Source organism: Neovison vison, chromosome 5 (assembly GCF_020171115.1).
Source record: "Neovison vison isolate M4711 chromosome 5, ASM_NN_V1, whole genome shotgun sequence".
Taxonomy (NCBI): Eukaryota; Metazoa; Chordata; class Mammalia; order Carnivora; family Mustelidae; genus Neogale; species Neogale vison.
The window spans coordinates 15,936,925-15,955,005 of NC_058095.1; the positions used below are offsets into that span (position 1 = coordinate 15,936,925).

An 18,081-nucleotide genomic window follows, 5' to 3' on the forward strand; every position below is an offset into this window, starting at 1 on the left:
CCTGCTTCCTCCTCTCTCTCTCTGCCTGCCTCTCTGCCTACTTGTAATCTCTCTGTGTCAAATAAATAAATAAAATCTTTAAAAAAAAATAAATAAAATATGCAGGAGTGTTGGGACATCGCCTTGCAACCCACTTAATCTTAAAAGATTCAGAAGAAAATGGCCTATTCTTGGTAATTGGTTACTTTTAAGTTCGAAATTATCAGGGGCGTCTAGGTGGCTCAGTTAAGCATCCAAGTCTTGATTTTGGCTCAGGTCATGATCTCATGGTTGTGAGACCGAGCCCCACCTCAGGCTCTGAGCTCAGTGGGGAGCTGGCTTGAGATTCTCTCTCTTTCTGCCCCCTCCCCAGCTCTCCCACCTCCACTCTCTTTCTCTCTCAATCCTTAAAGTTCTCTCAATGCCTTTTGTGTCAAACATTTAGGAGCACAATAAAAAATAATAATAATAAAAAAATAAAAAAGAGACAATTTTTCTAAAAGTCAAGATTCTTTTAATTTCTTATAAAGATGTTATAAAGGAAACAGTGCTTAAAATTCCACAGAACTAAGGTTAAGTGGAAACCATGACCAAATAAATACACAAGAACTTGTTTTGATGCTCTTTAAAGCAGTATTTTTATCCAAAGAAAGATGGTTCTTCTTGATGTGCTTCTCATTGAATGAAACTTCTATTGACCTTTGTATTTATCAACTAACTGGCTAGCCTATGTATCTGAACTCTGAAATAATTTAATGGGACTCATAGTCAAGTGACGTGTTATTGATGATACATAATAATGTCTTGATTTATTATATTCATATATAATAAATTCTTGATTCCTTTAAGTTCATCATTTCCATGACCATTTTAGTTATGATAAATTACAAAATGGCAAGGAAGATTCTGAGGGAGTCTCTGGGTGGCTCAGTGTCAAGCATCCGACTCTTGATCTCAACTGAGGTCTTAATGTTAGGGTCGTGAGTTCAAGCCCAGTGATGGGCTCCATGCCAAACACAGAGCCTACTTAAAAAAACAGAAAAAGAAAAAAGAAAAAGAAAAAAACCCCTACAAAACCTTGAGGAAAGTATATAGTAAAGGGCTTCACAAATAAGGGCAATTATTAGAATAAAAAAAAAAAAGATTTTGTTCACGGTTCAAGGTTCAAGTCTGAATCCTTGAACTTTATAAGATCAACGAGACACCGTTTGTGAATGTTCTTTCTTAAAAAACCGCCGATGAACTCAGTATCCTGTCAGGAACGGGTGGCTCTGGGCCAGCACCAGACACAAGAGGCTTGCGGTATTTGCACTGAATCCAAACCCGGTACATTGTCAGCTGCTTCCCTCGGTTCACTTGCAATCGGCGATCCACCAGGTTCTGAACCTTTTCCAGTCCAGCGGTAGTGAAAAGTGTGTCCAGCTCCTCTGGTTTGGAAAAGAGATGTTTATGTACTTCCCGCTGAAGAAAAAACATTGTCTACCACTTCCTATGTTTAATGGAGCTCTGTGAGACCATTTTTATTTATATTTTTCAAGTGGCTTGAGCCGGGCTGTTTATTTATAAGTGCAGTAGCAGCTTGGTAACAGCAAGGAGCTCGCATTTAAACGGGGGAACCCAAACCATCTGGGAAGGGCAGCTTGATATCCAGAGGGAGAGCTGAAAAGTCAGCTCAGGGGAGGAATGTTCCAGAAGGGCTTTATGTACACCTTAAGATGACATACAAAAATCTACACAAATGTAATAACAAAGCCACTTTTTTGGGGAGAGGTTCTGCCACTTTCACCCAGGGCTCAAAAAAGCAACACAAGAAAGGGTCCCAGAATGGCAGTGGGCATGGGAGGCAGGGCCGGCCACCGAGGAGAGCCATTCTGGGCTACAGCTGGAGCCGGGGAGCACAGGCCTGGCTCCGGGCACCTATAGGACGACTCAGTCTGCAGGGTGACACCAGTTGCACTGAAGTCTCGCAAAAAGGGACAGCTTTCCTGTTTGGGGCAGAGTGACATGGAGGAAGAGGAGACAAGCAGAAGGGCCCTGCGGAGGGCGGAAGGCTCCTGGAAGCAGGGAGCGGGTCCCGGGCGGCTGAGCGCAGGGGGATGAACGGCAAGAAAAGGCTGCCAAAGGCGGGAGGGGCCCCCCAGTCTTCCCTCTGCGGGGGAACGGAGCAATGTCCAAGCTGGTGTCTGGGGGACAGTGGCGCACGTAAAGAGGAGCGTTTTTGTACCTTGTGTGAAGAAGTAAACTCTGGTGCCGTCCCCTCTCACATAGAAACTTTCGGACAGACACTGACCTGCGAAGCGAGGTGATAAAAATCAGAAACTTTCCAGTGCTTCTTTGACGCTCACAGCCAATCCCATATGCAGCACTGACACCGATTTCTTGGGCAGAGAACTTTCCTGGTGACGCTGGGCACCTGCGGGCTCATGCTGTGGACACGGGCAGCCCCACGAGGTGCTCAAACCCCAATGCTCCATCCCGTGGGCCTCAGCCTTGTCTAGAGCCGGTTCATGCTGCAAATGTTTTGCCCCCTCCCGCATTCAATAAATACCATAGACTCTTTGTGAAACAAAATAAAAATCAGTCGATCGATCAAAGCCACAGACTGTAGCTAGACCGACAGGGAGGAAACCTGAGCCACCAGGACGGTTCCCCACGTCTCTCCACACGGGCACACACACTCACGGGTCCGGTCCACGTGCCCTCCCCTCAGCCAGCACGGCCTCTGACCTAACGTCAGCTTACCAGCCTGCTAGGTAATCCTACGCCTCTGGGACGTCACTATAATCTCACTTGCTTTGCTTCTTCCCCCCCAGCCACTCTTGTACGCGTGAGCCAGTTGGAGACAGTTACCCCGCACACTGCTTTTCTCGTCTGGGAAGGCAGGATGGAGACCCCCCCCCTCGGCCAGGACCACTGGTGTGGGGTCCGCCTCATGCGGCAGGCGCGATGACCCCCTTCCGCAGAGGCATTCACTTTGTTTCGAAGACTTTGCCTAAACCCACATTATGAGCTAGTTCTTGAGTAATTCCCCAACGGACTGTCAGACTGAGTAGATAACACCAGTGTGCTTAAAAAAACAAAACGGAACAAAACAAACACAAAACCCAAACACCATTTAACAACTTGTTACTCCTACCAGTAATAGAAAAGTATATCTCCTTCTTTGAAATGGCCAGCAGTAGGTTTAAGAAGTGGTTATCTCACTCTTAAGTTTTGCTACCTTTGTTTCTGGCTACTCGGATCTGCCCTTCGGTGAATCAACTCTAAAATTTTCCTTCCTGTTGTTTTGGGTGGGAGGCCGATCTTCTCCTCATCAATTTGCCAAGAGGCCCTTGAAGAGCAGAGATAATAACTAAGGCTTCATCTGTTCTAGACACGGAAATGTTTTGTCTTTCAATTTATGAATGGCATCTTGGGCCGTGCCACGTTTAAAATTACTTATGTAATCAAATCTTTTCCCCAAGGTGGCTATTCTGAAAGTAGCTGTCTTGGTTAAGGGATCCCCCCAATACCTAGAGGGCACCAGTTTTCAAAAACAAACGACTCTCATCATGTATTAGGTGGCTTTATATACGGAGCTCTAATTCTAGAGTTTCTACGTGATTTCACTGACTTACAGGTCTAGTCTAATGGCACAACCGCTGCTTTGGTTATAGCAGTAAAATACCTTTTTTAAACCGAAGCTGCGCCATGTCGTAGCGGCCGTAGTCTCGCAGAAGCATCATCCCTCCGGGCTTCAGCAGCCTGCTCAGCCTGCTGATAGCCTTCTGCATCCTGCGGGCCAACAGAGAATGAAGACCAGGTCTCCTCAAGGACGACATTCCTCTTCCTTGCAGTGTGCCTGGAACAGCCAGTGGACTTCCTAACCCTGACACACACAAGCCCCGACATTTCTGCTCCTCGCTTTGGTGACATGGGAACACACACTCTGCTTCTCAGTGCCTTCTGCTGTCCGCTCAGGGACATGGCTTTGACCCACTCCCTTCGATATGCAGAGGCCCGAGAGTAACCTGCTTCTGCTGGAGGGCTCCAACTTCCATACTCTGCGGCTGGTTCCCTTCCTTTTCCTCCTGGGACGGCCTCATGGGGAAGCTACCCCTGCCCTGTGCTTCCGGGGCTCTCAGGGCCCAGCCATAAGAATCCATGGTTGGGATTGCTGGTGAGCTGACTCACCCATCTGCCCCCAGGGCCTGAGCGCTCCGCAGGCACAGACTGCACCTTTCCATTTGTTAAATGAAGATGCAACCTCAAGCACTCCCAATTTACACGGTGAGTCAGTAGGCGAACGGGTGCCACGGGCGGAGAGCTCTACCTTCTGACTACAGGATTCACACACGCAGGCCCAGTGCTGGTTTCGGCTGTACTAACCTCCAAGTATCAATGCTACAAAGCCCACTTAAATATCGAATCAAGAGTTTTAACTTTAATGTTTTGCTTCAGTCCATGTCAGCTTTTAAGTCTGTAGCATTTAAACTTCTACTGATCTTTTAGCTATCAAACTCTACTGCCAACTTGAACTCACAACCCTGAGATCAATAGTTGCGTGGTCTACCGACTGCGCCAGCCAGGTGTCCCGAGACCTCTGCAGTTACGAACATTTAGAACCACACCTGGCCTTTTGGGCTGTCCTGCACCTGCCTATTTGCACGCTCACAATATCCCTGTTAGGTCAGATGACTCAGTGCTCGCCTCAAGGAAATGTGGGACAGAGACAATTGCTCATTCCTCTGGGTCTCTGGCTGACGCTGCTTCCTGAGGACAGTATCTCATCAGGACAGCTGGCTCCCCCATGTCCAGGAAGCTCTAACAGTTATCCTGCAGGGTTTAGGAACTGACTTTCGTTTCACCTGAACTTGATCTTACGGAATTCCCCTATACTGTGGTTTTCCAAAGAGCTTAAACATAAAGGAACCCCTGAGTAAGACTTCACTATAAATTGTGTTAATAAGCCTGCTTTACTGAAAGCATCTGAAAAGCCCAACAAGGGGAAGCCGGCTGGTTTAGTCCGTAGAGGGTGTGGCTCTTGATCGTAGAGTTGTGGGTTTGAGTCCCACGCTGGGTTTAGAGATTACTTAAAAATACCATGTTATAGGTTTATTTATTTTTTGGGAAGATTTTAGTTATTTATTTGAGAGAGAGAGAGAATGAGCGAGACATCACAGGAGCGGGTGGGATGGGGGGAGGCAGAGGGAGCAGCAGACTCCGCACTGAGCAGGGAGCCCACTGCGAGACTTGCTCCCAGGACCCTGAGATCATGACCCAAGCCTAGGGCAGACGCTCAGCCACCTGAGCCACCCAGGTGCCCTTTAAACATAACATCCTAAAGAAAAATAAAAAGGCCGACAAGGGGATGGTATCTAACAGCTGTGGCACACCGCGTTCTGAAACCGCATGCTGACGCTATCAGCAGGAGGCGTCCCCACACACCCACCGGCGACCGCACTCCTATCCCCGGACGTTCAACTTCAGCACTGAAAAGAAGAACGAACCGCTGCAGAGCAGGCAGAGGTTTACAGGCAGACAGGTTCAGGAAAAGGGGTGAGGCACTTGCATCGCTCTGCCAGAGTGGCCTTTCCAGGCCCATCAGATCACCCTGCTTACTCGGGGTCCAACCCTGGTATCAGGGTCCCTGACCCGAGCTTCGTTTTTGTTACATTACTGGTTAAGGGACCCAAAACTTACTTGTCTGGAACGACTGCCGAGAGAACAAATATGAGGATGATGACATCGAGGCTACCCCCGGGCACCGGGTAAGTCGCGTCTTCATCACACAGATCGTGAACAAACGCAAAGCACCGACGAGGATCATATGCTGAATTTGTCTGCACAATTGGGAAGACCACAGGTTAGAAAATGTTCACACACACACACACACACACACACACACACATGAAAATGTTCCCCCAGCCTGGAGGAAAGCTTATCTTGCTTTAAGTGTAACTGCGGCTGCCGAGAGTTATCGCCCTAATCATGAAGGCGTGCATTCTGACTCAAAGGCTAAGAACGCCCAACAATTCCAGGGAGGAGCCTGTGGAATCCAAGTGGCATTTTCATTTTATTTATTTTATTTATTTATTTATTTTTAAGATTTTTAAAGTTTATTTATTTGACAGACAGAGATCACAAGTAGGCAGAGAGGCAGGCGGGGGGGGGGGAAGTAGGCTTCCTGCTGAGCAAAAAGCCCAATGTGGGGCTTGATCCCAGGACACTACGATCATGACCTGAGCTGAAGGCAGAGGCTCTAACCCACTGAGCCACCCAGGCGCCCCATTCATTTTATTTATTTTTTTAAACTTTTTTTAAAAAAAGATTTTATTTGAGGGAGAGCGCAGAGTGAGTGAAGAGAACATGGGGTGAGGCAGAGGGAGAAGCAGACTCCCAACTGGTCCTTTTTTAAAAAAAAAAAAAAAAAAGATTTTATTCATTTATTTGGGAGAAAGTGTACGTGAGAGAGAGCATGAGCCAGGGAGAGGGGTAGAGGGAGAAGGAAACCAGACTCCCTGTGAGCAGGGAACCTGATGTGGTGGCTCAGTCCCAGGACGCTGGGATCATGACCTGAGCTGAAGGCAGATCCTTAACCCACTGAGCCAACCAGGTGCCCCCCGCCCCCCAAAACTGGTACTTTTAAAATGGAATGTTTTGGGACGCCTGGGTGGCGCAGTTGGTTGGACGACTGCCTCCGGCTCAGGGCGTGATCCTGGAGTCCCAGGATCGAGTCCCACATCAGGCTCCCAGCTCCATGGGGAGTCTGCTTCGCTCTCTGACCTTCTCCTCGCTCATTCTCTCTCTCACTGTCTCTCTCTCTCAAATAAATAAAAAAAAAAATAAAAATAAAAAAAAAAAAAAAAAAAAAAAAAAAAAAAAAAATAATAAAATGGAATGTTTTAGTGGCACCTGGCTGGTTCAGTTGATAGAACATGTGACTCTTGATCTCAGGGTCATGAGTTCAAGGCCCACGTTGAGGGTATAGCTTACTCAATTTTAAAAAATGAATGAATGAATGAATGAATGAGGGGAGCGCCTGGGTTGCTCGGTTAGTTAAGCATCTGACTCTTGATCTCAACTCAGGTCATGATCTCAGGGTTGTGAGATGGAGCCCTGTGTTGGGGTCCACGTGAGGATTCTCTCTCTCTCCTGCCCCCCCCACACCCACTCTCCCACACCTGCAGTCTCTTAAAAAAAAAAAGAATGTTCTTGATTATTCTGCTTTTATTCTTTTCTTTTCTTTTTTTTAAAAGATTTTATTTATTTGCCAGGGAGAGACCTAGTGAGAGAGCGGACACAAGCAGGGGGAGCAGGAGAGGAAGAAGCAGACTTCCCGCTGAGCAGGGAGCCTGATGCGGGGCTTGATCCCAGAACCCTGGGATCATGACCTGAACCGAAGGCAGATGCTTAACGACTGAGCCACCCAGGCGCCCCTATTTTACTTTTATTCTTACTCTGATGCACAAAAATTAGATTTAAGGACTGCAAAGTGCTCAGGGAGGTAAATGGCCACAAGGAAAAAGAAAAATCTCATCAGGAGAGAGAAAAAACACACTGACATTGAAACATTTAAAAGCATGATTTAAAACAACTCCCAACCCAACTATAGCATATTACACAGATCACAGAATTCTCCAGGAAAACCTATGAGATGTGGGAAATGTAACTTTATATTTTGTCCTAAAATTAACGAAGATAAAAATAAATAAAATTAACTAAAGAGAAGTCTCCATATTCAACTGGTCTAGATCCATAAAAGTAACTCACTCCAGCAAGACCTGGAGTTACCAGCTCTGGAGCTCCTGTGCTAGAACAGTGGACATGATTGTAACAGACTTATTTTAGGGTAACTTCTCTTTCCGTATCTCTCTTCTCCACAAATGTGACTTCGCTTCTCACTGGCCACAGCTAATTCAAACAGGGCAAGTAGATTACCAGCTTGGCCAGGTCAACCAGACTCTTTCTGGGGACTTCGGAATCAGGACGAGCCGTTCTGGTGAGGTTCTGAGAATGCCTGAATGGGGTAGACGTGTAAGGTGCAGGTATGTCGGGATCGTGTGAAAAACCTATTACAGAAAGCGGGTCTGTAAAGAGGAGAACAAAGGACAAATGGGCTGTGGGCTAAGTGAGATACAAAACCATGAGCCTGAGGGAGTTACTGTGACAGGAAGAGGAGGGAATGGTAACATGTCACCAGCTAGTCAACCTGCCTTGGTATCTGCCACCTCTTCAGGGCTGGCTACATTTTATGCCCTTGGCTTCTATGACCTTCTCTTTCATTGACTGAGTTGGTCTAAGTGTTTCTGTGACTTGTAACTCAAAGAACCCCGACTAGAAACAATCTTCTCATTTTAATACTTAAAACCTACGTCTACAGAGGTCAGGACACCTGCCTGACGCTCCACAGAGGCCAGTGACACCTTCCAGGTTCACGCTTGGTTCTTTCCTCTACTCTCAGCTGTTTCATTAAGTCTTTTACTTTCAAACCACGTAAGAATAATAAAAATTTGCTAGAGACCTTGATTTTTAAGGGACCCTTTCCTCTTTATTTTATTTATTTATTTTTATAAAGGTTTTTTTTTTTTTTTTTTTTTTAAAGATTTTATTTATTTATCAGAGAGAGAGGGAGAGCAAGCGAGCACAGGCAGACAGAGTGGCAGGCAGAGGCAGAGGGAGAGGCAGGCTCCCTGCTGAGCAAGGAGCCCGATGTGGGACTCGATCCCAGGACGCTGGGATCATGACCTGAGCCGAAGGCAGCTGCTTAACCAACTGAGCCCACAGGCGTCCCGACCCTTTCCTCTTCAATCAGAGGCAGTTACAGACAGGAACTATTACACTTACCCGCACCAGTTCTATGGCTGTGGAAGAAAAATCACAACAGTAAACAAAGAGTCCCGGATCACTGAAATGGGCAGAAAAAACAGAAGAGTTAAGACTAGAAACTGAATTATTTCTGTTTTCTCTCCTGTGTAGCAAAGTTAAAATATCAAAGGCATCCGATATTAGCAGTCAAACAGGTTTTAAAGCTCACCAATTTTCCTGATGACAAAGATAACTTAGAAATTGACACCTCCTGTCACCCATGGTTCCCAGTAACCACTATTACCAGTCTGCTGCAGTAAGTTTTGAGAAACAACACACCCCTTTCTCCTCTGTGCTGTCCTATAGTTAAACTTTACAACACACTTACTTGTTGGTTTGTAAAATCGGAAAGACTGTGTTTCCCACACCACAACCAACCTGCAGACAGAAATGAACTTTTAGTTACAGGACTTTCCAAAGAATTAATTCCCTAGTGCTAGATAAATAATCAACAATAGATAATCTTGCCTAATTGTGTTAGTAGGAAAGGTACAGTGACCACAGTTGAACAGTACCCATGACAATCCCTGACCGTGACCTCAGGAAGTTTAAAAAGAGGTAGCCATAAAAGACAAGAGCATGGGCTCTTGATAGCAGAAGGGAGCTGATATGGAAAAAAGGGCATGGATTGCTTTTACTTTTTGAGTTTTAGCAAATGGTCCTATAGATGAAATATATATTTTTTTATTGATACAGTATTTATTTCTCTTGCCTGCCAAATCCTGAGCCAACCACTTGCCCCAGGCTGCCTGAGAGGTATAGGAAAAGGCACATACAGGGCAGACGAGACACAGAAAGACCGATGGGAGGCGGAGACAGCTCCTCCCCATGATGGGAGAGGAGAAAGGCCACCATCAGGCAAAGAGCCCCATGGCTTCTGAGACGGCAACACCCAGAATGGCATAGGAGAGGGGGCATGACCAGTGATGAGGTTCCCAAACAGTCCCAATTCCAGCCCTAGAGCCAGTCCCCCTGCCGTGGCAGCCCCAGCCCCAATGAACTTGGCTACTGTGTCGATGTCTGTTGAAATGGCATTGGTTTGGAAGCTGCAGCTAGCAGAGAGGTCAGGGGACGTGGGGCTGCCGAGCTGCTAGGCTCTCATCTGTCAGTGTCTCCGGGGCCTTCCGCACCGCTGCAGTGATTGGCTCAACAGCTGAGAGGTGCACCTGACCGAGGAGGGCGTGGAGACGAACTCTGCACAGGTGTACATTTTCCGGGGATGAGGGGCTATGGCAGGAGAGCCGCTCCCGATGCAGAAAAGACAGAGAGGGTAGATAAAAGATTTTCTTACCGAACGGCACTGTATCATTATTGCAAACATGCTTCTCAGACTTAGCAGAAAAATTCATGAAAAGGAGAATATGGGTCACAGTGTCCTAAACATGGTGCTGGGTGTCCTAATAACAGTGACCATTTGGGATTGGGTGCCTGACCCTTGGTTTCAGCTCAGGTCATGATCTTGGGGTCATGGGATCGAGCCCTGCATCAGGCTCTATGTTCAGTGCGGAGACCACTAGAAATTATCTCCCTTTCCCTATCCCTCTGCTTCTCTCCTGCTTTCACGCATGACCTCTTTCTAAAATAAATGAATGAAATCTTTAAAAACAAAAAATCTTTAAAAACAAACAAACAAAAAAACCCCCGAAGCCCAAAAAAGACAGCGCCCATTTATTAAGGCCTTACTCTTTGCCAGGCACTATTGTTAATCATTTTACATCAACATCTTCATATACGTAATTCTCATAACCGCTGTGAGGCAGACAGAGAGGGGGAAGACCCCTTCCGCTTGGGGAGGAGAAGGGATTAGGAACAAGGTCAGGGCTAGAGTACTCAATCCCAAGGCTAATCAGCCTCCGGTGGAGTGCAGAGTCACCACTTACAAATCTGCATTACAGTCCCTCCCCAGACACGTTTCCAGGTCTAGCCTGGCGTCAGCACCAACATGCACACTAAGAAGACAAGAATACTCCACTGCCTGAGAAGCAGGCACCATCCCAACCAACCCCGTCCCCCCCAGGACTCCTCCAGTGGCCGGTAGAGCAAGATACGACAACGCTGGGATGCAAGAGGAGGTTCCCAGGCAGCACCTCAGGTGATCTACCTTTGTCTGCCACAACACCCAGCTATCTGGACTGAATCCAGGGCATGTCATTAGTTCCAAAGTGGAGGTGTTTCTAGGCCAACCTAAGGGTCAGTGCTGGTCCAGCGTCTTCAGGAAGAATCACTTTTGGGGTCTGCCTCTCCAGGCCGAGCACATGTACAAGAGAGCAGCCTCATTAACCCCTCTATCAGGACAACAGAGGGGGGTTACCTCAAGTATTCTTTTCTTTATTTTTTTTAAAGATTTATTTATTTATTTGAAAGAGAGAGAGAGAATGAATGCGAGCGCGAGAGAGATCACAAGCAGGTGGGGGTGGGGGAGCAGGCTCCCTGTTGAGCAATGAGCCTGATGCAGGGCTCGATCCCAGGACCCTGAGATCATGATGTGAGCCCAAGGCAGAGGCTTAACCCACTGAGCCACCCAGGTGCCCCTACCTCAAGTATTCTGTAGGTGGCTGAGGACCCAGGGAACTCATCGGCATGGATTTCCAGGTGACTGAGTTTCCGAGTCACATCTTCTTCCAAAGGAGGCATCTGTGTTTTATGTCCAAGATTATCTGAAGAACATGTGTGCTGTTCTGTTTTTAAACCAGGTCCCTCCTCTTTGCTCCTACCTTCAGGTACTTCACTCCTCTTGTTCTCTGAGAGCCAATCATTCAAGTCATTGTGGTTTGGGTTAGGTGCCAACTCTGGGAATTCAGTGAAAAGCCAATGTCTATCCTTGAAAAACCCGTTTTCATGGATTTTGTAGAACTCGTTCCAGTATTTGTGGGCATTGACTTCATAATCAACTGTAAATATTAAAGAAAGAATTTAAAAACCCATCTCTTGGTATTTTATGTACCCTTAATGTCAAATGTGATTCTGCTTCACTGAGTGTCATTTTTATATTAAAAGCATCGTCAAGTGGCGCCATAATCTCAGAGCTGGAAACCTTGTAGTCCTAATCACCTACCCTATCTGAATTCCCTCTGCATCTTGTCCTTCTCGGGAGGAACTTCTACCAGGAAACTTTCTACCAATTCTTCACCCATATCTCTGGGTGGCTCTTAGCTATTAGAAAATTCTAGCATTAAGGAAAAAAAAAAATTCTGACAATTACGCAAAAAAAAACGAAACTACCTCCTGGTCAGAAAGTCCTACTATTTCTTATGGCCACACAGAACAATTCTTTTGTATTTAAGGGCAGTTATTTTCCCCTTCTAAATCCTCTCTTTTACCGGCGAAATGTTCCAGGTTCTTCAGTCATTCCCCATGTGAACTCAAGCATTAATGACACAGACAGCTCTTCTTTACATACATTCCTCTGTCTGCGGTTTTTATTGAATGTGGAGCTAAGAAATGAATTCGATACTACTAAAAGATCCTAAAAACGGGAACAAGGCTAAAAGGAAAGGAGAAATGCTGAGAAGAGGGAAAAATGTCTTCAGATGATTATAGAGTTCAGATGATTATAGATTAAGGCAGTGGCAAGTCCTAGACTTCAGTTTTCTCTTTGCAATACAAGGCCTTGACGAGAGTAGTAGAAATGAAAAAAACAAAAACAAAAACAAAAACAAAAACAAAACCCCAAAACCTAAGAAATCGGATTTTAGTTTCTCCACTCCTACTACTATCTAACTGCTTACCTCTGGGTAAGGCACTTAATGTCCTGTGGTCCAAGTTTCTTTAACTGTAAAAAGAGGATATTGGGCTACATGATTTTCAAAATCCCTTTCAACTCTAACTTACTTTGATCTATCTAGTTTCTGTCAAACTATGTAAGGTGAATATTTTATAACTGGAATCTTCTAATTGCTATAGTGAACTGTGGGATACTACTCTCCCAAGTTCAAGTCCTACTTGCAAATTGTCTTATAGGACATAGGCTCAGCCAGACCTAGTTTTAGTATCTAGAGATATTTTGCAATGAAATCACCCACCTCTCCAGAAGGGTCTTTTTTCTTTGGCCTCACTTACCTACACTCCTCTTCACCCAGTTCTCCTTGGCAGAAGCCCTAAAACCTCACAGCCATCAAACCAGTCATTAGCTCCCTCCCGGAATAAATTGAGAATCTGATTGCTAGAATCTAGCTTCAATCACATTTCCTCAGCCAAAAAAGTGTAATCATATAGACGAAGCAGAGCCTCTAAGTTGGCCATGTGACCACACGGTTGCGCTCGGATAGTCATAGTAATATGGGTCTAGTCGACTAGCTAAAGATTAATCGGTAGAAAATCAAGATACAGTTACTCCCTCTCAAATAAAGCCAAAACCCAAACTTCCTCTTCGCCCTAACAAGATTTCAGGGTGAAACTCTTTTGCGTCCTCACCCATCCCCTCCCCTCCCGTTCTACCCCAGACTTCGGGGACAGTCTTGGCGGTCTAGGTTCTCTAGCCTCTCGGGGAGAGCGCCTCGAACAGTAGTACGCTGGCTGCTGCGACCACTGAGGGCCCACCTAAGCGCACCTTGCTTCTCCTGGCACACCCGCGGGGTACTGTTCTCCTGGACCTTCCTCTCCGCTGCGGCGGCCTGCTCTTCTGACCACTCCACATTGTCCCTGGGAAAATCAAACGGGCAGTTTAGGGGCCTCACGTTCCAGTTGCGGGCAGGGTAAGTCTCTGGCCATGCAGCGCCTCTCCCGTGGAAGGACAGCGCCTCGAGCAGGGCAGCGGGACTCGTGGCCCGCGATCAGGGGATTTTCAGAGCACACGGGGATGCGGGACAGAGGGCGAGCCGCGGATCGGACGAGGGGCAGGTTGGTTACCAGGCATTATGGTGAAAAACGCGCGCCGGATCGCTCAGGAATCTGCTCCCAAACTGTTGCCGCTTCTCGCCGACAGCAGCCGGAGCGCATTCAGGGTGGGAGTCCGCCATGACACCGGAGCCGGATATGCCTGCCTTTCAGAAACGCGAAAACTTCCTGCGGGGCCACGCCCTCTCCGGAAGTCGCGGGATCTGGGCGGGAAAAGAGCAAGGAGGGGCGGGGCAGCTCTGAACTCCCGGGTCTCGGTTGGAGCTGGAGCTCCGCCCTGTGGGGGCGGGCCCTGAGTTGGGAGGCGCTCTCCCGGGAAGGGGCGCTCGCCCACAGATTTTCTCTGAGCTGGCTTTCTGCCTTCCCCGCAAAGGGGCTGGAGGGATCCCTGGGTGGCTCAGTCGGCTAAGCGTCTGTCTTTGGCTCAGGTCATGATCCCAGGGTCCTGGGGTTGAGTCCCACATGAGGCTCCCTGCTCTGTGGGGAGCCTGCTTCTCCCTCTGCCTGTTGCAACCCCCCACCCCCCGTGGTTGTGCTGGTGCGCCGTCTCTAATAAATAAATAAATAAAATCTAAAAAGGGGTGGGGGAGCCATTGCACTTGAGCCTCCTGTCTATGCTGGGATCCTCTAGCAGGTTTCCCAGTTTCTCTCAAGTTTTAAGACGGGAAATTATCTTGAATCACTTTAACAATTAAGGGTGTCTCATTGTCAAGGGTGCCTTAGGTCCATTTAGACAGGATGGCGGAAGAATTTAAGGAAAATAGCAAGCTGGCTGAGGAAATAGGACAGTTTTCCAGCTTCTGTAGTCAGCTTTTCATACTGTGAAAAGCTATGAAAAAGAATAAAAGAATACTATTTTTTCTGGGGAAGGGGCGATATGGAATGAATTCTGAGGACATGAGGTTAATTTATATAATTATATAATTTTTAAACTATTTTCTAAAAGGCTATTTAAGAGAAAGTGAGAGAGAAAGAGGGAGGAGCAGAGGGAGAGAGAGAGAGAGAGAGAGAGAGAGGCAGGCTGCCTGCCAAGCAGGGAGCCCAATGAGGGGCTGGATCCCAGAACTCTGAGATCATGATGCTTAAACGGACTGAACCACACAGGGGCCCCTACAATTATATAATTTATAACCATCTACTTTTTGGAATTATCCATACCCAAGCTTGGTCACACAATCAGAACTGTAATATAATACAGTTTGTTATACTAATAATTTTCAGCCTTACATTTGTTTCAATAATTACGATAAACTGATTGTGGAAAGAATCTATGAGGAAGTATCCTGTTGATATAAAGTTAGTTGAGAAGAGTTCCAGGGGAGTAAGGACTACCATTTGCAGTAAGTTAAGGAAAGGGTTAATTAGTTATTTAAGTGGTGCGGTACTAGACAGCCCACTGGTAAGGAGTGATCATTTACTTAACTGCACATTCTTTCCATAGACAAAACTGAAGGGAGCTGAGAGATTGTGTATCTTTCTCAGAAAAGAAATGGGAACAAGCCCTAAACCCACCTAATCTCAAAGAAAAATATGTGAGTGAATCGAAAAGATAAGATAGTAAAGAACTTGTACCTTATTTGAAAACATGTTTGCCATTCTCCTAGTCTTTTGAAACATTTTGAACAAAAACCTCCTTTCCAAAACACAAGTACAAGGATTTTTATCTTTTCTCAAGGCCAGTTGTTTGATAGAGTGGTTGGTTTTATTTATTCTTGGCATCTTGTTCTTTCACATGCTTTTTTTCTTCCTACACCAAAAACTGTTATTGTTCTTAGTCAGCAGTCCTACCACATATTTTCTTGCATGGGGCTGTCTGTTTTCCCTTGAAGTCATTTATTATATTAATTTCAATAATTAGTCATTTAAATTGTCAACCAACTTGGGCCCTTTTGATGAAATGTGATAAAAGTATCCTAAACTTAATTTTTATACAATTGTTTTTGGTTGACCTGTACAGCTCACTTTTCTTCATCTTTTGAAGCACCTAAGATCATTTTTCTGAAGAAATTTGGAAGACATGCGTGGGCATCTTTTGTGGTATCACACTATATACTACTTCAGCAATACTTTTCCGGAGACCTATGGGTCCCTCTGGTGGTGAGCCGCAAGAGCTCTTCTAGCCGGGAGGTGTGAGTTCAAAGCCTGGAAAGGTTAACAGCTCTCAGTCTGGATTATTGCCTTGGGTGTCAACCTGGGACAGGAGTAGTTAATTATTTCATGCCTTTCTTTCAGTTCCAATCAGTGGAAATTCTGGTCTGTTTAAGCATGTGCTCTGGAACTGAAAGGTGGGGGAAGGGTGTCCTAATTTGTTCTTAAAGTTTCACGGAACAAGCAGGAGCCCTTTTAGGGAATTGAATATTCTGGTTTAACAACTTTAAACAGACTTTGTGGTTTTTTTTCTTATTGCAAAATAAATATGTTTATTATAGAACATTTAGACAAAAGAAAAAAAGAAACTATCCTATTCCATCCTTAATCCATTAAACACTTTGATTTATATCCTTCCAGTCTTTTATTCTAATTGATTTATACAAATAACTTTTGAGTTAAAATAGTTTCACAGTCGCATTATGCCTTTTTTTTCCCCACAGCTTCATTGAGGTTTAGTTTACATACAATTAAATTCATCTGTCTTAAGTGTTCGGTTTGATACATTTTCATAAAAATCTATATTTGTGCAACTACCATCATTATTAGGTTTTAGAAAAATCCCATCAAGTTTTCTCATGGCTCTGAGCAGTTGTAGCCTATTTTATAACTTGATAATAGTTTGTGAATATCATTCTTCTGCTTGAATGTTCTTTTCTTTCTTTTCTTTTTGAATGTTCTTTTCTAACATTGTTTTAATGACCTTGGTATTGTATTATAGAGCTGTATGTGATTTGCTGGACATTCAGGCTACATTAAGTTTCATACTATTAAAAATCCAACATGATAATCATCTTTATAAATCATTTTTAAATCATTTGTATGTTCATGATTACTTCTTTAGGAATAATTTCTAGAAGTGGAAGTACTGAGTCAGTGGTTATAATTAGCTGCATTACTCAGCTGTTGAGGTCAGGGCATTTTCTCTGTTCATTCACTGTTATACATCCAAGTTCTAGAACAGGGGCCAGCACACAGTATGCAACTCAATAAATAATTGTTGAAGGAATGGCTGGATACCTGTTGCTATACTATACTTCATCCGCAAGATGCCAGTTTCTACTGTCAACCACAGTGTAGGACAGACTGATAGACCGTATTACTATACATCGTAGATTTTCCAGGACAGATAGACTTAAAAATATTCTGCCCTGTTATCCCATTGATCCAAGAAAATATTTCAGGAATTTTAATATTTTGTCATCCAAATTATATTTCTTAAATTGCCTACTACAGTCATAGTCATAGCAAAAAAAAAAAAAGTGTGAAACCATAAATCTTGTTTTTTGCATAGGAAACAGTGGTCACTTGTTTATAAGATTCTTTAAAAATATTTTATTTATTTGTTTTAAAATATTTATTTATTTGACAGGGAGAGAGAGAGAGAGAGAGAGAATACAAGCAGGGGGAGCGACAGGCAGAGAGAGAAGCAGGCTCCCTGCTGAGCAAGGAGCCCTACCTGGAACTCAATTCCAGGACCCTGAGATCATGACTCAGCCTAAGGCAGACGCTTAACCGACTGAGTCACCCAGGCATCTCAAGATCTTATTTATTTGAGACAGAGCGAGCAAGAGAGAGCATGAGCAGGGGGAAGGGCAGAGGGAGAGAGAGAAGCAGACTTCCCACTGATCAGGGAACATGACATGGAGCTCAATTCCAGAACCCCGGGATCTCGACCTGAGCTGAAGGCAGACACTTAACTGACTGAGCCACCCAGATGCCCCAGGGTTCTCTTTATCAACATCATAATATTGTAAAGAATGTCAAATATATTTAGGCAGTTTTGAATATTCAAGGTTAACACAAATTTACTTCAAGTGCGTTTCATGAAATAGTTTCCAGCAGCCTTCACTATCTTCTTGTCTTTTTTTTTTTTTTTAAAGATTTTGTTTATTTGACAGACAGAAATCACAAGTAGGCAGAGAGGCAGGCAAAGGGGGGGGGGGTAAGCAGGCTCCCCGCTGACAGAGAGCCTGATTCAGGGCTTGATCCCAGGACCCTGGGATCATGACCTGAGCTGAAGGCAGAGGCTTTAACCCACTGAGCCACTGAGGCACCCCTATTTTCTTGCTTTTTTCTGGCATGGTATGATTTTATATTATAAGCCACTGTCTCCATCAATATTGAACACATCTTTTCCTTTTTCTAACAGGAAAAAAAATGTAATGGATGATAATCCCTAAACAGGATTAAAATAGTAAATTTTAAGCGTATTTTTCTATAATACAAAAGTACAAACTTGTAATAGTTATACATGTGCATCTTTACTAA

At 45.0% G+C, this 18,081-nt stretch overlaps 1 protein-coding gene across 3 annotated transcripts; it reads right to left on the reverse strand.

Moving 5' to 3' along the window:
- Window positions 1-470: 470 nt before the first annotated feature.
- METTL2A (methyltransferase 2A, methylcytidine) lies at window positions 471-13,801 on the reverse strand. 3 transcript variants are annotated; one of them, XM_044247684.1, is made up of 9 exons: window positions 13,675-13,801; window positions 13,376-13,467; window positions 11,362-11,717; window positions 9,155-9,204; window positions 8,806-8,866; window positions 5,662-5,801; window positions 3,647-3,753; window positions 2,204-2,269; window positions 471-1,406 (listed from the first exon to the last, which is right to left on the reverse strand). In XM_044247684.1, the coding sequence occupies exons 1-9, from the start codon at window positions 13,782-13,784 to the stop codon at window positions 1,204-1,206; spliced, it is 1,185 nt and encodes a 394-aa protein (XP_044103619.1). In that variant the 5' UTR covers window positions 13,785-13,801; the 3' UTR covers window positions 471-1,203. The 3 variants fall into 3 exon arrangements, with proteins under 3 accessions (XP_044103619.1, XP_044103621.1, XP_044103620.1); XM_044247686.1 differs by lacking the exon at window positions 9,155-9,204 and having other exon boundaries at window positions 8,806-8,822; window positions 11,541-11,717; XM_044247685.1 differs by lacking the exons at window positions 8,806-8,866; window positions 9,155-9,204.
- Window positions 13,802-18,081: the final 4,280 nt, after the last annotated feature.

What these genes read in the sequence shown, in the direction of transcription:
- METTL2A (XM_044247684.1), bottom strand. Translation starts at nt 13,784, where the DNA reads ATGGCGGACTCCCACCCTGAATGCGCTCCGGCTGCTGTCGGCGAGAAG. An exon ending in CCGATTTTACAAACCAACAA is followed by an intron (nt 8,867 to 9,154) that starts GTAAGTGTGTTG and finishes TGCCCATTTCAG; the next exon opens with TGATCCGGGACTCTTTGTTT. An exon ending in TCGGCAGTCGTTCCAGACAA is followed by an intron (nt 3,754 to 5,661) that starts GTAAGTTTTGGG and finishes GTTGGCCCGCAG; the next exon opens with GATGCAGAAGGCTATCAGCA.